A 25,604-nucleotide genomic window follows, 5' to 3' on the forward strand; every position below is an offset into this window, starting at 1 on the left:
ACACGACAGTTCACCGCGAGACGTTTCGCCGCGGTAGGTTTCGCCGCCGAACATTTGAATTGATGTTCAAAGGTTTTATTAATATGATATCATTCAACAACGATAACTTTTGGAGGTCAAAGGGATTCCTTTGATTGATGTGTATTAATATTCACCTTCTCCTTACATTATTTGATTATTATTTTAAAACCACAACGTTTTTATCGAAACTTTACGTCAAAACTCAATAAAATCAATATTTCAACAACTAACTTTATTAATATAGCCCCCTTAAGTAATGCAATAATATAAGTTATGAAAATAAATATATAGCGCTGCTATATAAATTGCCTCAATATAATCTGTAATATTTTCTTATTTATTGTTTCCTGTCAGCAGGACGAATGTAGTTTTCACCACCGTGTTTAATCCATTCTCTGTTAAACTCGTTCTCCAAAATCTCCGCACCTCTTCGTCTTGTCAGCCCAGTTTCAGTTAAGGATAATTCACACATTTGCATATCGTCCTTTCCGGCAACCAGCAGTACAGCCGCCTTTTCTGCATGTAGCTCCATTTGTCTAGCGACAAATTCTCCATCAAAATGGGCGTACCACCAGCCTTTCTTACCTTCCTGCTGGGCATCAGCTTGAATTGTAGCTGGGCGAGTGAATGGGATTTTAAAATAGCGCTGGCCATTCTCATTTGCAATCGTTTTCGTTGGTCCACGCGGCATTTTCTCGGCGGCTTCTAGGACTGATCGTGGGGCACGATCGTTTTCGTCCATGATGGACTTCTTGTTCTTCTTTGCTTTCCATGCATGGTACACTTTCAAACGGCGATGGAATTCGTGCCTGCATGCCTAAAACATGCACCCAAACAAATAAATTGTTGTTTTAGTAAAGACTTGAATAATTGTACCTCCAAAAGTTCAATATCACAGGAAGTGTTGATAGCGTCACGTAATTCCGAATATTTCCAACGGGATAAGTCGTACTTGGACTTGCTCAATTGGTTTTGTTGATTTCTCACAGCCTCACATCTATATCAACCAGACAGAAACAAAAATTAAAATAAAAATGTAATAAATTAATTAAAAAAAAAAAGGAAAAAAAGGATTCATTTGTGTATTGCGTGCTGTGATCATGCTTTCTTTTCTCTCATAGTGCGTAAAGATTAGTGGTTTTAGGTGCTAGGCGCGTGTTTGATTTTGGTAACAGTTGTTAGCAATTCGTTGTTAATGTTACAACATGTAAATAATATCGCGTTGCCACACAATACCTGACGAGCTTATGTATATTCCGGTTTGGATCCACGCTGCCGCTGTTTGGATAATAAGAAACATAACATTGAGAAACAAACACTGCCACCAGTTTGTTTTATACAGCTATGTACATCATTTGCATTCGTAGATATGAATAAAAAACGCCACAAAACACGTGAGGACATATCGCAATCATTTAAATTTGAATCTTTTTAAACTGTCTCGAATAATTATTGTCCTATTTTGTAAGCAGTGGTTTTGAACCTGACTTATACGAAAATAATCTGCAATTAATGTAGCTGCGTACTTGCGTGACAATGGAGGACTATCTTCCAAGTTCTCGTTGTTCTCTTGGGCCAATCGCAGCGCCAATTCGTGATCTTGACGTTCTTGTTCAAGTTGCTCCTGATATTGACGATCTTCTGATTCCTGCTGGGCTTGTAAAACCATGGCAGCCTTTCGGTCAAGGTCTTCCTATATAATATTAATAAACAATAAAATATTATGCAAATTATGATAATAATAAACTGTATTTACTTGTTTACGACGTTCATCTTCTTCCTTCTTTCGCTTTGCTTCCATTTCCTGTTTCTTCTTGCGGTTTTCTTCTTCCTCGCGTTGTTTACGCTGTTCTTCTTCTTTGCGTTTCTTCTCGCGTTCAATCTCTGCTTGAATCTTGCGTAAACGTTCTTGTTCTTCAGCGTTCTTTTGCTCTTGCACCTTCTTCTCCAAGGATGCCATTTGTTTGTTGACTTTGGCAATCAATTGGGCGTACATTGTATCAGCATAAGCAGCTGAATTAGGATCCTTTCGCATTTTCTCCATATTTGTCTTAATCTCAACCTTCAAAGCGCTGATCTCTTGTACACTGCTTTCCTTGTTTTTCAATTGTGCGGTGATTGACTCAAGTTGTTTTACACGAGCATCCAGGCCTCTCATGTTACGCAACGCTTTGATCCTTGGCTGGTGTTTCTTCTTTACCAAGTAGCCACGCACAGTTTTCTGAATAGTTACCAATGCATGTCGTCTATACAAAATTTTGTTCTTCACTGGAAACAACAAACATTTTTACACTTTATGGGATATAAAAGATTTGTTTATATTACGTTTAATGACCGTGAGCGCGGCAAATTGTGATTTGATCCAGCGTGATCTGACGAGCCACTTCTTCACTTTAGCAATGATGGATTTCAAATTTTCTGGATCACTACGCATTATTTTATCAAACTCTGAAAACTTTCCAGGCCGGAAGAACACGCGTGTGACACCAAACTTGTAGTCTTTCTCGTGTAGATTTAAACTGTGCAACATTGCCTAAAATAACAATAATAACAAATTAAAGTGTTTGAACAAGAAAAGAAAGTGTTAAACTTCAGAAACATTAAAATAACACGTGAAATTATTATTATTAAACAAGGTCAATGTCTAGTAACGTGCAAACAGGTGGTTAACTTACCTCGCAGAATGTTTTTGGTGGAAGTGCTTTCAATTCTTTTGGTAAAAAGCTTTCGTACATGGAGTACAATTCATTAAAAGGCGTTCTACTTGGGTAACCATGTTCCATCAGCTGCAGAACGCTCGTCATGCCGGAACATTTCAGCTGCATCAAACTCAACGGTCCATCGAACTGTTGATCAACCATTTTTGAATTTGGCTTGATGCAACGAATAAAATTGGTGCCCTAAAGCATCAATATACAATTAGATAATTTAAATATTTTGTACTTTAAACAACTTACATTGTTTCTTAGCTTTTCCATTAATTCAGCAAGTTGTGTTTTAAACTTGCTGCCTACACTAATGAAGCTCAGTTTTCCTTTCTGTGATTCAGCATTGGCAAACAGTGATTTAATAAACTTGTTGGAACTTTCTTGTACGATGCCTTCAAGTGAAGCGTGCAAAGCATCATTGTTTTATCAATGAAATGATTCTACAAAGTAATATTTTAAAGTAAAACTTAAGTAACAATAAACTAAACTAAGACTACTCACTGTCTGGTAACAGACAGCTCCAGCAAAATGCCTGATCACAAATCCTTCATCATCTCTAATATTCCTGTGGGCTTTCAATCGGGAAGACCGTGGCAAGGCCAACCGGAAATGATTAGGCCACTGCGCATGAACCTCGGAAGTAAAATGCGTGAAAACTGGCTTCGGCAGCTTGGATTCCTCATCCAAAAGATTGAAGATACCCTTATTTTTAGTTTCAATGATATCAATGCAGTCTTGGTTGTCAACGAACTTAATTTCAGGCACATTCAAACCCTCTCTTTTGTATAACTGCTGCTCAAACTTTAAGATGGTCTCATTGAAAAACTCTTGAAGCTTCTCATTGCAGTAATTAATGCAAAACTGCTCGAAGCTGTTCACCGTAAAGAATTCTGAAGCAGAAAGCGTCGAATACATTAGTTGCATGTTCTTCCTACTACACTACGCTTCTACTATAATTTAATTAATATAATTTGCGTGCTAACGCGTGCGACGTACCGAATCCAGCAATGTCCAACACGCCGACGTAGTAGCTGGATGCTTGGAACGGAATACTTTTGTTGATACGCAAAACAATATAGTCGAAAAGTTTGCTGTACAATGCTTTAGCCAGTGCGTCTCTTGCACTACGTGCTTCGTGAATTTTTAGTGGCACCCTGTAAAGAAATAAAGAAAAACAATTAGAAATTTATTTTCTTTAAATTTGAATTGTCTTACATGATGACAGTGCCTTTGAAACCACCACGAGCACTTTGCATCACCCTTGACACAAGCGCTTGCTTTAGTTCGCTAGAATCGATTCCCAGAAGTTTCGACGCCGTGTGTAACGATTTTTCGCTGTTGGCAGTAATGCTGCACCCACCTCGGGTGTCTTCAGGGTCATCTTCGAATTCTATGTTACCCAAATGCAGGACAGCTGCGACATTCGCGTAGATTTGGATACGCTCTTCATCTGTTAATCAATACGACCTAAAGCATCGTGAAGGCTTTGGAAGTCTTCGTAATCATTCAAAAGGGTGTCATTGAGGCATCCTTTAGTGGAGTGCAATTTACTCTTTTGATTTGCAGCTAGTTTCTTCTCAGTTGCCGAATTTGAAAAATATTGTGTGCAACCATTTCGTAGATACTACAATAAAAGTTAAAATCATTAAAATAATAGAATGTTTGGTTTTAAGTTGCATTAACTTACATTAAAGTCATCCGGTTGGGTAAGATTTAAAGACTGACGCAGAGATTCAGGAGCACCCGCCATCAATCGATAGAAAACATGGTAACTACGCTCCTCGGCACCAGGACTACAAATTCTGCTCTTCTCCAGCAAATAGTGCGAAATATGCCCTCCGACAACTTGGAAGTTCTTATCAAAATGCACCTCGATGAATTTACCAAAACGGGAACTGTTGTTGTTACGCGTAGTTTTGGCGTTACCAAACGCTTCTAACACTGGATTAGCATCCAGGATTTTTTGTTCAATTGGCCCGGCCTTAGATCCCCAACTTTCACACAAATAACGCAGCAGGTGTTTAGTCGACTCAGTTTTACCAGCTCCCGATTCCCGGAAACAATGATCGACTGTGACTTTTGATCACGCGCATGTCACGCAATGCTTTGTCAGCAATGGCGAATACATGCGGCGGCATTTCTCCCAGTGATTTGCCCTGATAATTTTTGATTGTCTTAGATGTATACAATTCAGCAATCTCTTTGTACGGATTCACGGCTATTAAAATGTTGGCTACAAAAGTCTGCAGGCAAAAATCACATCAATTCATTTTCAAAATGTGAATAATTGATAAATACTAACGTAGATCTTATTGCTGTAATAACACTTTTAATATTATTAAGCAAGGACGCTTCATTAAGGAACATCATTTCGCCTGCGAATAAAATGGACAGTAAAAAATAGATAGAAAAGCTTTTAACCTAATTCGACTTACAATTATCTTCATATTGCTTAGAATGGTCCCCAGCTTGATAGATGTCATCAAAACCGGCAACGCGTTTTTTATTTTTCCGATCCTGCGGTACAACCTCGGCCCCATCGGCGAACCATTCGGCCACATTGCCCAAAATGAAACCCTCGTCGGGGTCTCGGACCCACACGGAATCCATGCTGGCCTGCAATGTGAAACACTGATATTGTTACCTATATTACCACACAGCTACCGAGCGTATGGGAACCGCCAATGAAAAAGAACAATTGTTTACTCTCGGTGTTAGCAAATCAAACGAGATTAAATTCCACGTTCACTTTTCAAAGCATTTCATTGCAATATGGCAGGAAACTAAATTATACACGTTGGGATGCGAGAATTTACTCTACTTTAAGATTATTAATACAATGATTTCATTGTTTTCTGTAAACATTATGAAATGCACTCGAAATATTCAAAAGTAGTCCATGTTTGACTATGCATGTGCTAGGCACTTGTAAGGCATCACATGTCGATAATTATGAAAGCAGAAAAAGAAAATATTCGCATTATTAGAACAGCAGACATTTGACTACACAACGACAGCATGCGTTCCGCACAAAGAGATGAATCCGTTTTTCAAGTTGGTACGCAATCGCGCTCCGTTGCAAGCGGCAGCTGCCGCAATTGAATCAGTTGAATGTACAGTTAATCATCAAGAATATGTTGCGTGGATGTGTCGCCGCGTGATTAGCGACGTCCGTAATTGGCGATTACGGCGCATGGCAGCCGATTGTGTGCGCGCAGGTAAAATTACTCTGAAGAGTTCGACGTTTTTAGACGCACTTAAAATAGACGTGTATATTTAAAGTTTTATGATTAGTTAGTAACATTTCTACGTGTGTTTAGTCATTTGTTATCGCGTAGGAGGCAATTTTGTCGCTGTTATCTACTGAATGTCATCTGAACCTTTCGAAAACAGCACCAGCGTGGCATTTTAAGTGGAAACTGATCAATTACCGATCAAATAATTACGTATTATCAGAGGAAATCGATTAAAATACTTAATTTTGATTAAAAAAAAAATTAAATTTTTAGTTTTTTTGAAATTATAAACATGTAGTATGTTGATGTGAGTTATGCACACGCGAAAAATGAAAAGCCAACCTTGAACACCAATAATCATCGCATTAAATAAGTAGACAAGGTCTAGGAGAATAATTGTCGCGTTCCCGTGCACAATGTCGACTTGATTCGCGGGTGAAACTTGACAATTGTATTATGTTACCATCATGAGTGTAACTCAACGCGAGATACGAAATCTCAGCGTGTGTATGCTCGGTTAAACACAATTTGCTTAAATCATTGCATGCACCAATTATGTGGCTGAACTTTTAGTGCAGAACCGCAGAGTACCATCCAACAATAGCCATCCGCGCAAGAAAGTAAAGAAACAATCGACACGCCGCAGCTTTTCTTTCAATTCAGCAGAAAATCTACTACTGTAGTCTGACTGGCAGTTAGATGAATCTAGTTTTTCATAGCATAACGTGCGATTTAAGTGGCACAACCATTACGGATTGAAATATAGGCGACATGCACACAGACCGCGCTCTGTACGCGCCTTTACAGTACAGTACGGATCTGAACGAAGAGCATCTTCAAAGCATGCGGGATCAGTGAACTACGAAGAAGAAAAAGGCCGAATGTAAACGCGAGTTGCCGTAATGCCATTGCAATCGCTCTTTGCAGTTCATCGCAAAGCTTTTATTTGAATATAAACTATAAATAATTGACTATTTTGTTCCCCAGTTGAGTAAACTTTGATGTTTTAAGCAGATTTAGCTCTCTTGGTGTGAATAATTAGAGTTGCCTTCGTGAGTTTCATGGTCATTACCTACAACTATACATTTTTTGAGCGCTTTCTAAGCACTTTGTGCAAGTACCGCTTGTTTTTTTATTGTGGTGTACTTTTTGTTTTAATATGCTTTGTTATGCTTGCACAGCACAATAATAAATAACAATAAGTACAACAATTAGAGAAGCTTTCATTTCGCACTTTCCTAAAATACAACAATTATATTAAGAATTTCATTAACGTGGAACATTTCAACATTGACACCGTTTTTTTTTCATTCATTATGTGGCGCAAGTGACTGTGATAAGAGATAAGAATCTGAAGCGCTTGATTTTTCGACATTTATATGATATTTCGATGTTTTGCTGGAGTGTTCCAGCGATTCAGCGAACGTTTTAGTACATTATCGATTCATATTGAATTGATAACACAAAATCCATTAAATTTATTAGGTGCTGTATTATTATTAATTACTTTCATCGATATCTATCGATAACACCATATATAAATGTTTTTTTTTTCGTAGAAAAAAAAAATTCTGACAATTTAAATGTCTGCCCGGAAATTAGGGGCAGTTCATGGTACAGATGATGACAATAGCCTCTCCGGAAGTGAAGAGGATCTACGCTTTATTGACCGTACCACAACACAAATGTACGAAGAGTTGGTTGAAAACAACGCGGTGCAAATGCCGGTCTTTTTTTTTGTGTGCTAAATGTCAAAGTATAGGAAAGATAGGAAAGCAAAAGGTCGATCCGCCGCACGGTTTTCATATATTCGTTTCGCATGGTACCTAATCGCATAAAGCAGCGATAGCGTTGGGAAATAGAGCGAATTAATTCGGTTACCTTTTAGCGCCGCGATACGACTCCGATGCGTCCCTTTTTAGTCGCTCCGATGAACGAAACACGCACCTGCACCTCACACTCAGCGGTTACTTCTTCGCGATGTGAATAAACACGATTGACCGGCACTCTCGCACACAACGAGAACAACCGCGCGCGCGAACGTTCCGCACGGGACACGTAGCTTCGTCAAACAACACCTGAGTTTATAACAACTCGCAGGTATCGCATTCGGGAACTTCGTCAGCGGACGCGAGCGCGCCTCAGTTTGCGCGACCAGTTTTTACCACTGCGATGCGATGATGATGATTCAGCGCACAATTCGTTGTGGTTGCGATCAAGCCGGTCCCTACTAGGTACCTAGTAAAGTAAAACAGATGAACACACGACGAATAAAACTAGTAGCGATGTGGTTCCATCATCACGCGTCTGGTTTGTGAAAACATTTACAATGCGCTATGAAATACATAAAAATTTACACTTTGGTAGATATGTATTTGTACGAGTATTTCCATAAACAATTAACTTTATTAGTTAAATTATAACGACGACAATAGTATATCGACCTAACGGAAATTGTTTTCATTTATTTTCTTCGCGTAACAAACGGATGTCAAACCCGAATGTCGGCAGGAATAAACGATGGATATGATAAATTTATTTACAAGAGTATTTATATTTACAATTAATCATTAAAGAAGAGGTGTGTTTACCGTATTCTTGTTCTGTTTTTTTTTTGTTTGTTTTTGTTTCTGATTTGTTTCTGATATGACGCAGCACGCTTCCGGTTTGTTCTTGTTTGATGAATCAATGGCTTGGTCCTTAGAACAATCGTACAAATCAATGAAAATTGAGATAAATTAATTTCGAGAATCCAAAACTTTAATAATCACAGTCACGCAACATCTACACACGCACGCATGCATTCAGATGGATTCGACAACGATTTCATTTCCATTTACTTAATCTGAATAAATTGCATTTATGTTTGCTTTGGATGCTGCGCTGGTGGTGGCGGTTGCGCTTTGAAGCACTGCATCAGGAATGCAGTGTATGTGACGAATGCAACGCCAATCGCTAATAAAGCATACATAAAGATGTTTAATTCGGGTTGACGGAAGCGATTCTTCCTGAGCCATTCGAGAACGTCTTTTTCGGATTTTAAATCACCGCGGAATATGCTTGGGAAGCGTCGGCGGAAGTAGACAATCGAGGGTAGATGAGTGACGCCCCATTTGCGGGCGTATCGGGCGTCCGCCATCTTGACGAAGGTTATGTCAAAGTTATCTGTTTCACTGTCAATGTTTTCGAGCTTTTCTAGGATATGTTTACTTTCTTCTGAGTGTACTTCATCTAAAACACAATAATTAAATAGTTAAATAAAACACAATTAATAGATGGCGCTACTTACAGAAGAAAACAGTAACAAACTCATTTTCTTCCAACAATTTCTCCAACATCTTCTTGTTCACCTCTTCAATCTCGTTTTTAATTTCAAACACATCTTGGGACGTTAACCAGTCAAGAATGCGATCACCAGCGGTCAAGTCACCATCATAAACCATTGGTGTCTTTTTCCGGAAGTACATCAACGCTGGTAAATTGTGGAGACCTTGTTCAGCGGCAGCGTCAGCACTGCAGATCTTTACAAAATCAATTCCAAACAAATCTGCTTCTCCGTCGATTTCTTCAAGTTGTTCCATGATTTCGTCACATTCAGGGCAGTCCTCATCATCTGAAACATCAACATTAATAAAATCTTCATAGAATTCTTCTTTTTAAACTTACAAAAGAACACGGCAAGGAATGGAGATTCATTCAGCAGTCTTCCCAACATTTTCTCATTAACAGATTCAATTTCATCCGCTAGCTCCCGATTGTCATCGTCAATTAGCCATTCAAGTACGGATTGTTCATTTTGAAGGTCACCTTCAAATAGCAAGGGATTTCCATTTCGGAAATAGACTAATGCTGGGAATGTTTTGATGCTATAACGTTTTGCGAGAGGAGGATCTTGAATCTTAACTAAATGAATACCATAAACATCAACTTCATCGTCAATGTTTTCTAAATCTTCAAGAATCTCTTCGCAAATATGGCAGTTTGTTTTGTAGAAATACACTGCTAAATATTGAGTGTCTTCTACCATACGCTCCAGCATTATTCTGGTGATTAATTCAATACGGTCTTCTGTACGTTGTTGAATCAACCATTGGAGAACTTCTTCTTCTTCCATGATATCTCCATCAAAGATACCTCCAGTTCCTTCTTCAAAATACATCAGTACAGGAAAATCTACAGCTCCGAATTTTTCCGCTACTTTAGTATCATGGGTTTTCACGAAGGTGATGCCATGCCGTTCGCAGTCATCGTCAATATTCTCAAGTTCTTCAAGTATTTTGGTACATTGCTCACATTCCTCTGAATCTACAACACAATGTAACTTTTTAGATAATATGGAATCATTTGATGATAGACCCTGAGAGATTTAAACATGGTGGGACTATGGGTGAAATAAAATAGCAATGGGAAGCAATAGATTCCTACAATCGTGCAATATGCGTGTGTTCGTGTAATGTTTCTCAAAATGGGAATCAACATCTACTGTTCAAAAAAACTTGCAGGCAATGCAACGCATCCAAATCTACTACTGGGACAGAGAAAACCAATATTGTCGAATGCATGTTTTGTACCGTTCAGTGCCGTATCGTCTGCTGCGTTTGCCTTGTGTTTATGGCCCTTTTTGGCGTTTTCCTGCGCAGCGCTGCACAAATCGCACAGCGTCTTGTTCCCTGTATAGAATATAAATTTAAAGGTCTCATGGGGGGCAGGTGGTTGGCACTTGTTTTGTTTTTAAAAATTTCTCATATTAAACATAAACTAGTTGAGTAGATTTGAGAGATTTGTAATTATTAAATACTTACAGAAGTAAACAGCCAAAGCTTCTTCTTCTTCAATCATACTAATCAAATCATTGCCACCGGTTGCTTCAATGACGTCTCCAGCGGGATCCTGTTGTGTCATCAACCACTGAAGTATCTGCTGCTCATCGTACAAATCACCCGCATAGATAACAGGTTCTTTTGAGCCGGTTTTAAAGAACAAAATCGCTGGTAATGCAAATACGCCATATTGTTTCGCTAATTCCTTATCGTCGATTTTCACGAAATTGATACCGGCTGAATCTGCTTCATCATCAATGTGCTCAACCTCCAGCAGCACTCTGGGGCATTGCTTACAGTCGGCGCTGTCTAAAACAATTGCTTTCATAAATTAACAATAATATTGCACTTGGTACACTCACATAAGAAGACGGCAACGTAATCGGAGCTCTTTTGATCTTCTCAAACATTTTACGGTTGACTTTTCAATGTGATCAGTGAGTTCCATGTTTTCCGGGTCGGTGAGCCAATCGAGCAACTCTTCCTCGTCATCAATGTCGCCATCATAGTTGATGAGCTTGCCTTTTCTGAAATAACTGATACCTGGTGGGTTTCTGAAACCGTATTTCTTCGCCATTAACAAATCGCTGTTTTTGACGATTTTGATGCCGTATTCAGCTGCTTCGTCATCAATTAACTCAATATGTCGTAGAATTCTAGGACTGTCTACATCTTCATCATTATCTGCAATAAAATAAATTATTTTAACTCTAGATAAATATAAGTTATTATAAATTCTTACAAAATATGACAGCGAGGAATTCTTTTGTTTCAATGTATTTAAACAATTGCTCCCTGTTGATCTCCTGAATGCTTTCGTCGTTTTTCTGATCCATCATCCAATCCAAAACCTCGTTTTCGTCCAACAAATTACCTAAGAGTGAAAAGTTAAGCCGGCAGAAGCTAGTACAACATCTGATACAACATTGATTCCGAGAGAATGGTATTAGACACAGAAAAAGACAGAGAATGGCTAGATAAACAATTTCATCATTGACTTAAATAAAAAATCAAAGATTTTATTTGAATAACAATTATATAGATAGTGTACAACGATATTATGTGCGTGTGTTTTGTGATTATTGCTCATTGATGTTTCTTTTTTAAAATTGGGCTTTTATTTCATTAACAATACATCCCGAATGCAATTGTAACAATATTAAGTTGAGGATTAATAATAACGAACGATTAATTGGAACAAGAACACGTCGAGCATTTGGTCGTTGTTTGTTTTTTCGTTAAGGCAGGTATAAGCTTGTTGCAATTGTATTCGAGCCTCAAAGCACTACACATGATTTTAACAACAATATCAACAACAATAAATTAAGTGTCAACAATTTAGTTTTCTTATACCGAAATGTAAAACAAATCAAAACGCGTGATAAGTGAACACAACTCGTCATCACTCAGAAATAAAAATAAAACAAGAAGCGTGAATTGATGAGCAAACCAGGGCGAACTGAAGCGCTACGGCGTTAATAGAATCAATGGGGTGGTTGGGGTTGCAATACAGGGGGTGGGTGTGTGCATGTGATTAACGGTTATTTACGTTCAGTCCGTCCCTGTCGAATGGATACCTAAAGAATGCAGTTATGTCGGCCTACAGTCCAGATAGAAATGCTTCACTTGGCTTCATCATGTAACATTCGGTTGATTAGAGTGTTTACATTCTACCACCACCACATATATTTACCGGTCCAGCCCTTTCCTTTGCCTGCTTTCTTGTCGGACTTGGTCGCGACTTCTTTGCCTCGAATATTCCTGGTGGGCGGCTCGGGTCTGCTCTGAATCTGTCTAGTCTTTAGGGTGGTCTTTTGCGCCGGTTGGATTTTCGCGATTTTACTGCCGCGCACCGGTTTGCTCGGACAGCATTGGTAGGGTTCTAAACTAGCCGATTTGGGTAGTTCATTCTTGCCACCTAATCCAACGTAGAAACAGCCATCGCCTGCATCAGGAAACACAATGTCAGATATCACCCTTTATATCACTTGAATTTTGTTTGTTTGTTGGTTGTTGGTTTGATTAGCAAAACACGACGCGATTGGAAAAGTAGCGGTTAGTGATTAGAGAGATGTATAGAAAGTGAGAACACGGTACAAGAGGAGTGAGTCTGACACTATGCCCTGCATGCAGCGCGGAGGGAAAGACATGCACAGACAGAGGACGCCCACTCCAAGAAGCGTCTACGACATTTTGTTCTTGATTCTTTGCTTCAGGTTTTGCGGGGAGCCAATGCTACTTCATCCATTTTCCAAATTCTCTACGGCGTTTACCTGAAGATTTCTTTGAGCCTCTCAAAATTCTACTAGCTAAATCATCATCGTCGTCATCATCATCGTCATCATCATCATCATCTTCGTCGTCATCGTCATCATCATCTTCTTCATCATCATCGTCATCATCGTCATCATCATCGTCATTATCTTCATCGTCATCATCTTCATCGTCATCGTCATCATCATCGTCGTCATCGTCATCGTCATCATCGTCGTCATCGTCATCTTCATCGTCATCGTCGTCTTCATCTTCATCGTCATCACCTAAAGACATCATAGCAACCATGCAACGCTCATGCAATGTCACACACAGGCGCCTCATAGCGCAAATAAGCCAAAATATGCCGATAATGAGCGTGACAGATAACAAAACTTTGGTTTTAGACACATTGTGAGATCAACGAGCAAATAATTTTGAATTTTGACACGAGAAAAATCTGACGAATTACGAATTGCGACTGAGTACATATACTTAAAACGAAATCTTACTTTTTTGTTCAACTAGCCATTCCAGTACTTTCTCCTCTTTTTTAAGGTTGCCTTAAAAATAATAAATAATCGGACGATTATTTCACCAATGGAAATTCAATGAAGTATGCAAAATGTGAATTCGTATCGAAGCCGGATTGTCTCTTACCGTCAAACATAATCGGCACCCCAGTTTCATAATACACTAAAGCGGGAAAACTAAAGATGCCGATTTCGGATGCCAACTTTGAATCCTTCGACTTGACAAACTGAATGCCATGCTTATCGGCATCATCGTCGATGGTTTCCAACTCTTCCAGGACGGCACTACACTTGTCGCAATCATCAGAATAGAAGAACACGGCAAGGTGTTCAACATCATTGATGAGAACCTTTAAGGTACATGGTGTTGAACAGTCGCAATCATTAAACATTCAACCGATTGAATTTTAAATTCCTTAGATCATTAAAACACTAACCTGCAGTGTTTTTCTGTCAACGTTTTCGATTACATCCGGAGCGGATTCGTGCAGATCCAAAACCCATTCGAGAATTTCTTCCTCATGCATCAGATCACCTGGATAAATTTCTCTGAATCTATGTCGGTAGAAGACGAGAGTAGGGAGGCTGGAAAGATCATAGGCTTTATCAATACCATCATCTGAGGTCTTTACAAAACTGATATCTTTTTCCTCGCATTCATCATCGATATTTTCCAGTTCCTGAAGGATTTTCTGAGACTTCTTATCACCTTCCTTATCTACAAACACAATGCATCAAATTTTTAAATATTTATCTTTGGTTTTTATCATTTACTCACAGAAAAACACAACCACATGATCATTCTTCATCAAAACATCATCCAACATTTTCTCGTTGACTTCCTCAATGCGATCGGGAATTTCCAAAGTATCTTCATCTGTCAACCAAGCTAACACTTCATCTTCATCTTCAATGTCCCCAGAATAGAGCAATGGTTCCTTATTACGGAAGAATACAAGTTTAGGGAAACCTTTAATGCCGTGTTTCTTGGCCAAAGCTAGATCTTCAGTTGTGACAAAAATAATTCCGGTCTCATCAAGCTCATCATCAATGTTTTCCAATTCTTCAAGAATATCGTCACACTCTTCACCTTCTTCACACTTTCCACTGAAATATACCACTACATATTCGTGTTCTTCAATTAAATCTTGCAGAATCTCGTCGGTGACTTCCTCAATCGTTGCCGAAGATTTTTGTTCAATTAACCATTGCAAAACTTCGTCTTCATTCATCAGGTCACCTTCATACATTGATGGAATTTTGTTTTCAAAGTACATTAATGTTGGTAAATGATCAATGCCATATTCTTTAGCTTCGGCGTCATTATCAATGCGTACGATGACAATACCTTCTTTTTCTAGTTCGTCATCAATGTTTTCCATTTCGTTGAGGACTCGAATGTCTTGTTTATCATCTTTGTCATCTAAAATTTAAGATTTATGGGTTTATAAACGTAGATTTTTATATAGAAGATTATCTTACAGAACAAGACAGCAAGATAAGGTGTGTTTTCGACAAGACGCTCCAACATCTCATCAGTGATGTCTGGAATCTCAGCATGACGCTTCTGATGAAGTAACCATCCTAATAAAGCGTCTTCATTCAACAAATCACCCTCGTAGACATGGGGATCTTTTTCTCGAAAATACCAAACTAGGAATAGTGTCAATGCCATATTCTTTAGCTTCTTCATCATCATCGATTTTCACGAAGGCGATGTCGTTTTGGTCGCACTCGTCATCAATGTTTTCTAATTCGGATATGATCTTTTGGCTTTTCTTTTGATCTTTGTCGTCTAAAAACCCAAAGTATTAGTTTTTGTTTGATTAATAAAATGAGATAATGATAAACTTACAGAATAGTACGGCAACATGTTGTACTTTATCCAAGATAATCTCAAGCATTTCATCATTGATATCTTCAATTTCATCACTCTTGGCTTGATGTTCAAACCATTTCAATACTTTTCTTCTTCTTCCAAATTTCCTTCATAGAGTGTAGGAATACCTTTCTCAAAATAGACTAAAGATGGGATTTTCTCAATGCCGTATTCTTTCGCCTCGTCCTCATTATCAATCTTGACGAACACAATACCCAACTTATCGCATTCGTCGTCGATATTTTCAAGTTCGTTGAGGACACGCTGAGATTTCTTGTCATCATCATCGTCTGTAAAACAATAAACTCTTAATAAAACCAGAAATTTAAAATTTTTGTTGGCATACAGAATAAGACAGCAACACTCTTCCCATCATTGATCAATTTATCAAGCATTTCATCAGTGACGTCCTCGATTTCGTCCTTTTCGAGCTGCTGCACGAGCCACTCGAAAAACTCCTCCTCGTGCTCCAAGTCACCGTCGTATACGTTCGGAATTCCTTTTTCGAAGTAGACAACAGCTGGCAGTGCATCGATGCCGTACTCTTCAGCCACGCCATCATCGTCAATCTTTACAAACTGAATGCCATGTTTATCACAATCATCATCGATCTTTTCTAGTTCTTCTAAAACTTGCATTGAGTCTTCATTACCATGATCATCTACAATAACAAATTAGTTAAAATGTTGTAAAATTAAATTCTTAGTAAGTAATTACAGAATAACACGACTAAATTGTCTACACTGTCAACGAGTGTAGAGAGCGTTTTACTGGTAACATCTTCAATGATATCTTCATCATCCCCAGTGCTTTTCTGTGTGACGAGCCATTCCAAAACATCTTCCTCGCGTGTTAATTCACCTAAAAAATTTAGTTTTAGAATATTGAGGTTTTTATGTTGTTTATATTGTTTATACCTTCAAAAATAATTGGTGTTTGATGTCTGTAATAAACAAGTGCAGGCAATTGTCCAAGGTTATATTCTTCAGCTAATTCCTCATCGTTTATTTTAACAAAACCAATTCCCAATTGATCCGCTTCGTCGTCAATGTTTTCCAGTTCTTGCAAAACTTTGGAGCACTTCTTGCATTCGGGTTTATCTAAACACATAAATACCAATGTTATTTCCTTACAGAATAATCTGTGGAACACAATTTAGGTCACCATGGAAGAAAGACGCAAGAAATTATTACAACTGGCATTCAATATGACGAAAACGCAACTTTGCGTTCTTCGACGGTGCACGATGAGCGCTTTATTTTTAGAGCAGCTGACATTTTCGCAATCGCTATCGCAATATTATTTTAAAGTCTCCATTTGCGTTTCTCCGACCACTAGCTTAGATTTCATGCAATCAAGAAGTCCGTGCAGTCACAAGTCAGGCAAATCCTAAACCATTCCAAAAGTGTTTCAAATCCAAGACAACAACTAGTCTACTAGATTCAAAAATCGCTTGGGCTTGTACACAAATGCAGAAAATATCAGAACGAATAAATGCGATGAGACGTGGCGGGCAGAAGGGGCAAGAGGGGGCATTGGCAAGGCGTTTGTCATACTCTAATTAGTGGCGTGTGTTTTCTGTGAACATTTGTTTCATCTGCCGAGGAGTGTTTGTTGTGTTAAGGGGTTGAATGCGCGCGATTTATCATGGAGTGTTTAGAGTTTAGAGAAAGTGTGGGAAAGTGCCGTCACATGCGTGGAGCTGATATAGCAAAAATTTGCTGCAAGAAAAACAATGCGATGCAATTGTATAGTAAATTTTGGTCTCATTTTAAGAAAAAAATAATTTAACATTTGTTTACCAAACGATTGCTTGCGTTGTGATTCTTTTCAAATGATAAATTTCAGCCCAACATGGCAGCTACTTACTTACGCCCCCTTTGGAACAAGTATCTGAATCCGGACCTGAAACATTCGCACAACCACACGACTTGTTTGTGTTGCTACAATTTTAAGATTTTACCTTAAGTGCTAGATTAGTCACAACATATAAAAGCATTTTTGATATTTTTTGGGCCATTTTATACGCGGCATGTATGTAGATTTTGGGAGGGCTTCGAATCGTCGAAAATGACTTTTATTATTGTGTTTTTTCTACTTGTTATAATCTACGAAAATACTTACAGAATAGGACGGCCACATAATCGGTGTCCTCGACGATCTTTTCAGAATTCTCGAATTTACCTCTTCTATTCTGTCTGGTAAGTCCATGGCTTCCAAACTTGTCAAAAAATCGAGCACGTTTTCCTCGTCCATCAGGTCACCTAAAATTACAGATATTTTCATTAAACGCCTCACACATGGCGTTTGGGTCATGTTGATCTGCTCGTGACCTGATTTTCATATATTTAGTTAAGCAAGCCGCTAAAAACCACAAAAATTGAGCAACCTAACGAGCAAATTGCATTGCATATTAAATTTCTGTTGTTGTTTGAAGTACATTGATTAAAATTGTGTTTGCAAAATCGATTTTCCATGTAATTTCCGAAGTTTGCTTTGAACTAGTCTGCAGTTGCATAACAATGGGCCTATTACGAAACCAATATCTGTGTGATTTTCATGGTAACCACCCACAGAATGATGACGATCAGGTGGCAAACGTGAGTGGCTTGGGCCACTTTTTGTTTTGCTCCTTTCAGCTATTTTACAGCGCCCAAAGAGCTAACACAATAAAATGTACTATTCTAGGCGGCTAGGCAGCATTCGTTTATTTTTAGCCCGCATCGAGACTCTGCGATGTCTAAAAACTCGTACAACTCCGCGCAGCATCAGATCTTTCAAAGGCGGCCTCATTAATCCGCGAACAAATCATGTTCGAATCGTATCGGGACGATATCCCTACCCAGCAATCATTCAGTTCAGCTAGAAGTCTTCCGCTTGCATAATCGATGATCATCACAAAGGGAATCTCACATGTAAATAGCTTTATGAACGACTGTCGGATATGTTGCGGTCAACGGTTTTCCATCCGTAGAAAATGTGAAGTGTGGAATTTAATTCAGAACTTTCGGACGTGCGACCAGGCTTGGCTAGGCCATATTAAAATTCTTGCCCGTGCCAAATTTTGGCCGAGTTTCAAAAAAGCACGGAACATGATAATTCTATTCGGAAAGAGGCTTTGCGACCGAATGTTAAATACAGAATGAAGCAATCCTGTTAGGAGAGAAGTAGAAAGAGACCTTCGTAGATGATTGGTTGTTTCTCCCTGAAGTAGGTGAGCGCCGGAAAGTTCTTGATGCCATACTGCTTGGCCAGCCGCTTGTCGTTGATCTTCACAAAGTCCACGCCAAACGAATCTGTGTCGTCGTCGATCTGCTCCAACTCCTCGAGCACCTTGTCGCACGTGGTACAGCTGCGAGCGTCTGCAAGTTAATACGGAGAATAGGTTACGCAAAAGCCTCAACAGTCTGTAAATATTTTGATTTTCTCATTATGCTGTTTTACGAGTCAATTCATACTTTGGCAGCGCACGCATTCGCCCGTTGCATTTGATACAAGGAAAGTAACCGAGCGAGCATCAGGGCACCGTGTGATTCAGACGTTGCGAATGTCCCACGTACGAAAAACAGTCGAAGCCTTTTAATTTTAGAATTTCGCGCGCAGCAGAATTGTACAATTTATTAGGACATAAATGTGTCGCCGAGTGGAAAGTGCTTCTGTGCTTCTGCAAACAAGAGGCGGCCGATTTTTGATATGGCATCACTAGACAAGTCAAAATAGGTGAAGGATCATGATTGTACGTGGCGGCAGGCGACATGGTTCAATTTATCTAAGCGGGTTTTTTGTGTCTGCGTGAAAGTTTGGCGAGTCGAACATTTTTATGTAATTGTCGCTGCTTACAGTAAAAATAAAATGTGTTATTGGCACGACGACTATGTCGCTATGCGACTCTGAGGCATTAGCTGCTTAACAGGTGTGCCCAGTCCGAATAAGATTTATGCTCATGGGCGCCATTAATGCGATTCCGATATGAAAACATCGGGAGGTGTTGATGTGCGGGAGGATGGCGCGATAGACGTGCACGTGCCCGTCGTGGTTAGCGTGCGAGAGATCACTGGACGCCGAGCCAAATCGGGATATGGCATCCAAGTACGATACCCGTCTATCCCGAAATCCATTCGTACACGCAGGACGCACACACGCACAGTACGCGCACGCGGGCGGCCGGTATAGTGTTACATTTGTTGAGCTATGCTTGCGCCAATATGGCGGACTGACTTCCGGCCGCACAAGAGGTTGGCTACTTACACCAGAACACCGCGACGTAATCCTTGTCGGCCAGGACACGCTCCAGCTGCTTGGCCGTGACCTCCTCAATGACGGGATCATGATGCGCCGCTGGGCCGCGTTTGGCCGTCACCACAGCCACGAGTAGCAGCCACCACCACATGCTGCCGTCCACTACTGAGAAAAGAGCAATCCGCCGCTCGGCGTCGCGACGCTGCGCCGCCATGCCCCACCTGCTGCCACCACCACCGGGCGTTGGATCTAAAGCTGGATGCCTCGATGCTACTGCATACCATCTCGTGGGCTACCCACAAGACCAATCACTCGGGAACATAAAAATAAAAATTAAAACAAACTGAATAATGACATAAACATCACACTATGACTATATAAATAGTCCATTACAATTTATTTACCCGTTAATCTATTGTACTCATGTAATTTACACTCAGGCAACATATCATGTTTGTAAAAACATAATCTGGTAGTTTTAGGGCATCTTACATATCAGTTACCCTTTTGTCACGTCTATAAATAGAAAGAAACTATAGAAATGCTCATAGTTCTCTTTAAATCATCATATTTACTGCATAAAAATAGTAAAACAATGACAGAATCAAAGTCATGCATTATAATCGGATGTGGTTTGGTAAAAATTTAAATTTATTTATAAATTGTTAATTTCAATAGAAATTATTTCCAAGGTGGGTTCCCTAGCCGCTCATTTTATGCTTAAACTTGGTTATGTAGTAACCATTTATGAGAAGCGAGAAGATCCGCGTATGTCAAAAACCGTCGAAGGTAGATCAATCAATTTGGCGATGTCCAACCGCGGGCGGAAATCGCTCAGATTTGTTGGCATGGAGGAAGACATTCTAAAGTTAGCCGTGCCAATGAAAGGACGCTACATTCATTCCAAATCAAAGAAGTGTGAATCTATACTGTATGATTCAATAAACAATGAGGTAACTACCATTTTACATTTTATAAACAAATATTTTTTTTATTTTTGTCTTTATAGTGTTTATATTCAATATCTCGCAACCAACTGAATCTGCAATTGATCAAAGCAATTGAAAACAATGACAACGTACGCTTGCACTTCCAACACAAACTGATTCAGGTCTTTCCGGATGAAGGGACTGTCACAATCCGCACGTATGTGTTTTGTGTTATCAGCAGTTGCGTGTATGTTTCACCGGTGTGAATTGTGTTTGTTCCAGCGCGGAAAATGTTCACGTTACGAATCGCGCCGATATAATAATAGCATCCGACGGTGCCTTTAGCGGAGTGCGAATGGAGATACAAAAGTCCTGTCTGCTTGATTACGCGCAGACCTACATCAATCACGGTTACGTGGAGCTGACGATAGCGAAAGAGCACGGTTTGCGTATGACGCAGAATCATTTACACATTTGGCCCAGAGGAACATTTATGATGATTGCATTACCAAATTTTGATCATTCATGGACTGTCACCTTGTTTATGCCTTTTAACATTTTTGAAGCACTTAAAACCAAAGAAGATTTGATTGATTTCTTTAAAGATACATTTCCAGACTTTTTTGATTATACAACACCAGAAGATTTAGCTTCTGATTTCTTTCAGAAGAAACCAATGCCATTGGTGTCTGTAAAATGTTCACCGTTTCATTTTGGTAGAGTTGTTTTACTTGGCGATGCAGCACATGCAATGGTACCATTTTATGGTCAAGGAATGAATGCAGGGTTTGAAGACTGTCGAATTCTCTACGATGTATTATCTCTTTTTGATGTGGAAGAAGCACTGGAACGTTTCACAAAATGGCGGCGTGAAGATGCGCATGCAATTTGTGATCTTGCAATGTACAACTACCTAGAAATGCGTAATTTAGTATCAACAAGAAGTTACCGCATCCGAAAGTTCTTCGATAACATCGCATTCAGACTAATGCCCAATACTTGGATCCCTTTGTACAATTCAGTGTCATTCACTGACATGGGCTATAAAGAGTGTTGTGACAACAGAGCCTGGCAAGATAAGGCAAGTAAAACACAAACATATATTAATAGCTCTTCAAATTTATGTATAAAACCATTTTATAGATTATTCGCAACGTCTTCGTATCATTTGCTTTAATCATACCCGTAATCTTATTACTCCTCGTGATCATCAATGCTTAATGTGGAATCCAGTTGTATAACACTTAATATACTATAAATGAATAATCGTACGATAACAATACAAAATTATATATACACCTTTAATAACGTCCGATGAGGAGGACTACAAGATTTCCAACTTGACGTTCTCGGCATCTTTCAAGTAAGTGCGTTTTTGTTCTTCGAACAAATCAATCAGGCACTGTTTAAATTTCGCGTGGATTTCATCAACTTGCTCGGGAGTTGGATTTTGGATTTTTGGGATTTCCATTGGTCGTCCCACTAAAATATAAATATGATTTTAGTTATATCACAATAATGATTGAATAAAAATGTGATTTACCAACTGTTGTTACCGGTCTACGCCTGGGGACCAACCCAAAATTATATTGGAAAAACCCTCGACCAACTGGAATAGCCGGAGCAATACCAATATAATTCTTCAGCCATTCCTGCAGTGAGCGTACCCATGATCCCTCTGGATTGTCAACCTGATCAAACACATCAGTCTCACCAAACGAAAACACAGGCACCAGGGGGCTTCCGGATTTCAACGCGCATTTGATAAAACCCTTGCGTTTATTCAGTATAATTTTATACTGTCCAGGCCGACAATAAAAGGCTTCCGTAGCACCACCCACCATCAGAATACCAATATTACCACCGTGTGGCTCATCCAACACGTGTTCAATACTCTTGGCTGAAGCTTTACAACCACCAAGGCCGAAAACCATCTCACGAAAAAATGGCGCATCAAAGTGTTGACCAAGTGTCATTATCATACGTTTGTGATTGGGGAAAAACTCTTTGAAGCCTCCGTAATTGGTTCCGAATGCCACGAACGGCCCCGTGCACAGCATGCCGTGTGGAAAACAACAAAACAAATAATTACGTTTTGGATCAAGGTCCATGAACGACACGCGTTCCAATTTCACTGGGAAATAGTCACGGAAATAACGCCACCATGTCCAACTTCGCACCCATTCGGATTTACGCCCGCCTTCTTCACATGTGTCTTTGTCAAGGGTTTTAATCCAGAGGATGTATATCAGTGTCAACCACCAGTATGATGTGAAAAATATTAGATATGCAGTGAGAATCCACATCATGAATCCACCGAATGCCATTATCACGAACCAACATCCCGCTGCGAGGGTTTGCAACCTTCGTTGCAGTGGGACATTCAATGGAGCCCAGTGGATTCCAAACAACTCCATTATTCTAAAATAAAAACATTTTTTTGTTATTTTTTAATTATAACTTTTAAATAAAAATTAACTCGCCAGTAAAAAAAGTAATCTTAGAGTGGAATTTTACCAATGATTATATTGCGATTCAAAATGATGTATAATTATATTTAAAACAATTCGTTTACTTCGTCATTGTCCCATTGACAGTAGTGATATATGTATATGTTTACTCACAATGTGTATTAAGTAACGATGACTAACAATAATATTAAACGACGACTGTTTTACCGCGAATTTGTATTTTTAGCCATCCAACACCTAGTACACTAGCTGTGAAACTTTGAAATGTAGAAATTGAGAAAGTCTGCACTTTCACGTTCGATATGTGGATTTAAATATTGCATGCACTGCAAGTTGTCGGTGTTTATAACTCGTTATAAACGCGTTATCTCCGCGAAAACCAGACGAATTCAAAATATGTTGTTGTCGCGAAAGCTTTGTGTTGACGTCCAATTAGAATCGATTTCAAATCACGTATGTATGTGAATGCACGATGCAAATGCATATATTCTTTGTTTTGCGCATCTTATATAACGGTGATCGGTTGTAACCACGTCGCGCGCCTCAAAGTCTTTGACTACGTCTAAATATAGGAAGTGGTCAATGTTCCATTCGAGGTAACTAACAAATTAACGGAAATTAAAATTGTTTTTTTTTTTTGCTTTTTAATTTTATGTTCTGGCCGTTGAAACTGGATTCCCGTTTTGTATCATCCCGTCCCCCTTGTACAAGTTGTAAAGTGTACACTACGAGCATTGTTGCATCGGCGGTCACGTTGCCGGCGCGCATGTCGAAAGCCAACGTATCGTGAAAAACTCACAATCTCACCTTGAACTCGCCGGCGCGCAAGAAGTAACCAAGCCGTGTGTCTCGGTTGCTTGTCTCACGCGAAGAGTGTTTGTTCTCAATCGTGCTCACAGTGCAAGCGCATCACACACGATTATTTCGAAGATATTTTCCGTGCGAAAAAGCTTACTTTACTCGCTACCTACGAGAATGGCTAACGACGTCTTGACGCACTCGCGAACTCGCGACCAACATCGTCGCGTCGCGTTTGTATTTTAAAATAAATACGCGCGATACAACACGTTGCTAGAGACGCCCCACTCCGAGCACAAACTCACACGCGACCTGCTTGTAGGTATTTCTACATGCATCGGAAGAACCTTATTCCGGTATTGTGTGTGGTGGTGTGGAAAACAAGCGCGCACGATTCGTACATTAATAATTTCCCATTTGGAAATGCGATATAATTCACCGATTTCCAAACGTAACATGTTCGTTATCAGCAGTGGCATGTATCGTAAATAATGTAAATCACTATTTGCATACGATGACAATACAATACGGTGAATTCAATGTAAGACTGCGAAATTTAAACAAAAAGTTCATCGGACGATATTTGCCGCTCCAATTGTGAGTGATGCGTGTGATGCGCACGTAATAGTTTTTATTTTTAATTTTCGCTTTATTGTATTATTTTTACCTTTAATCTGATTATCAATATTGACGACGATGAGACCGCTTCCTATCTGATTGACCTATAAACTTTCAATTATGCTGTGCTTGTACCTCTAGTACCAAACTATTGATTTAATTTTGTGATAGTTTTTATTCACGCTGCAAACCCAAAACTTTGCATGTAGATAAACACGAGTCGTTTATAATTGTAGTTGTTATCGTGAAATATGTAAATTCATGATTTCAAAATGGTGAAATTCGAATAATATGTTGTCAATTATCAATAAGCGTTATGTTGAATGAGTACATGTAATAAAGCGCCTTTTCTTATTTAAAATAACAATAAAAACTTCAATTTACGTCCTTTACTCTATAATTTTATATTTGTGTCTTTAGGTTAATGGAAAATTAAAGCTTACAACTTAATTTCTTTGTAAATCATTGGACACTTTCTTTTCCTTGTAGAAAATTAAATATTTAGTGTAGTTATATCAACATCTTTGCTCTCTAGACATAATTTGCATGATTATCTAACCGTATTACGAATGTAAATGTTTAACTCTTCAAAACACCAAAAAACTTCTACTTCATTAATTTGAAGTAAAATTATATTAAAAAAGTGATGTTTTTGTATTGTTTGCGTTTAAAGAATAAAATTATACAATTTATGACGTGAATTAATAAATTAAACTTTGAATTTTACACAAAAATATTTAATGATGTAATTTGTGTTTAAACAACGAAAAACGTTGGAGTTTATAGAAAAACCACAAAATAAACATGTCAATATCAAGAATCACTTAAATCGTGCGATAGTAGCATACCATATCATTATTTACACTGTAAATAGTTTTACATACACTCAACGTTTATATAATAACAATCGTAAAACAGCTTACCTAAATATTGCTTCGAGGATCACCATGATGTTGAGGTAATCAATATGCTGATCAAAACAATATAAAACTCGTGACGCACATACTCTTACTAAGCCGAAAAATCACCGACTGACCAACAATATCAAATAGAAGTAATTTTAAAAGAGTGCATTCCAACATTGTGCACACTCGACTTT

The 25,604-nt window shown here is 38.9% G+C and overlaps 3 protein-coding genes, 1 long non-coding RNA gene and 1 pseudogene across 11 annotated transcripts in view; 2 read left to right on the forward strand and 3 right to left on the reverse strand.

The window, feature by feature from the left end:
- The window catches only part of LOC135791366 (uncharacterized), a 272,960-nt gene that overhangs the window by 137,427 nt on the left and 109,929 nt on the right, over positions 1 to 25,604 (forward strand). The gene's annotated exons all lie outside the window — the stretch shown is intronic.
- On the reverse strand, positions 239 to 8,039 carry LOC135791373 (myosin heavy chain 95F-like; annotated as a pseudogene).
- Positions 8,352 to 19,918, reverse strand: LOC135791083 (uncharacterized). Its single transcript, XM_065301398.1, is given in 26 exon segments — positions 8,352 to 9,196; positions 9,255 to 9,578; positions 9,632 to 10,270; positions 10,768 to 11,094; positions 11,148 to 11,180; positions 11,183 to 11,209; positions 11,212 to 11,469; positions 11,528 to 11,659; positions 12,479 to 12,730; positions 13,059 to 13,325; positions 13,551 to 13,601; positions 13,699 to 13,921; positions 14,009 to 14,289; positions 14,350 to 14,994; positions 15,054 to 15,202; positions 15,204 to 15,366; positions 15,427 to 15,534; positions 15,537 to 15,740; positions 15,797 to 16,111; positions 16,168 to 16,311; positions 16,368 to 16,550; positions 17,320 to 17,355; positions 17,575 to 17,616; positions 17,619 to 17,714; positions 18,630 to 18,812; positions 19,699 to 19,918. Coding segments are annotated over 26 exon segments (5,658 nt in total). The 5' UTR covers positions 19,904 to 19,918; the 3' UTR covers positions 8,352 to 8,825.
- Positions 20,271 to 21,795, forward strand: LOC135791084 (kynurenine 3-monooxygenase-like). Its single transcript, XM_065301399.1, has 4 exons — positions 20,271 to 20,326; positions 20,382 to 20,642; positions 20,699 to 20,835; positions 20,901 to 21,795. Exons 1-4 carry the CDS (start codon positions 20,285 to 20,287, stop codon positions 21,793 to 21,795), a joined length of 1,335 nt encoding a protein of 444 aa, XP_065157471.1. The 5' UTR covers positions 20,271 to 20,284.
- LOC135791086 (2-acylglycerol O-acyltransferase 1-like) lies at positions 21,718 to 25,600 on the reverse strand. Of its 3 annotated transcripts, none has more exons than XM_065301400.1 (3): positions 25,429 to 25,600; positions 22,162 to 23,039; positions 21,718 to 22,100 (listed from the first exon to the last, which is right to left on the reverse strand). In XM_065301400.1, the coding sequence occupies exons 1-3, from the start codon at positions 25,452 to 25,454 to the stop codon at positions 21,943 to 21,945; spliced, it is 1,062 nt and encodes a 353-aa protein (XP_065157472.1). In that variant the 5' UTR covers positions 25,455 to 25,600; the 3' UTR covers positions 21,718 to 21,942. The 3 variants fall into 3 exon arrangements, with proteins under 3 accessions (XP_065157472.1, XP_065157473.1, XP_065157474.1); XM_065301401.1 differs by lacking the exon at positions 25,429 to 25,600 and adding an exon at positions 23,897 to 24,141; XM_065301402.1 differs by lacking the exon at positions 25,429 to 25,600 and adding an exon at positions 23,243 to 23,547.

This window comes from Atheta coriaria, unplaced genomic scaffold, assembly GCF_025399875.1.
Source record: "Atheta coriaria isolate IRGN ID8LTWV9N9 unplaced genomic scaffold, Caltech_Dcor_3.1 hic_scaffold_4_pilon, whole genome shotgun sequence".
NCBI classification, from domain to species: domain Eukaryota; kingdom Metazoa; phylum Arthropoda; class Insecta; order Coleoptera; family Staphylinidae; genus Dalotia; species Dalotia coriaria.

Bases quoted from the DNA above. Each gene is read 5' to 3' on its own strand.
- LOC135791084 (XM_065301399.1), top strand. From the start codon at position 20,285: ATGACAGAATCAAAGTCATGCATTATAATCGGATGTGGTTTG. The intron at 20,327-20,381 runs GTAAAAATTTAA...ATTATTTCCAAG, and splicing joins TTATAATCGGATGTGGTTTG to GTGGGTTCCCTAGCCGCTCA. The intron at 20,836-20,900 runs GTATGTGTTTTG...TGTTTGTTCCAG, and splicing joins GGGACTGTCACAATCCGCAC to CGCGGAAAATGTTCACGTTA.
- LOC135791086 (XM_065301400.1), bottom strand. From the start codon at position 25,454: ATGGTGATCCTCGAAGCAATATTTAG. The intron at 23,040-25,428 runs GTAAGCTGTTTT...TTTTTATTTTAG, and splicing joins ATCCTCGAAGCAATATTTAG to AATAATGGAGTTGTTTGGAA. The intron at 22,101-22,161 runs GTAAATCACATT...TTTATATTTTAG, and splicing joins TAGACCGGTAACAACAGTTG to TGGGACGACCAATGGAAATC.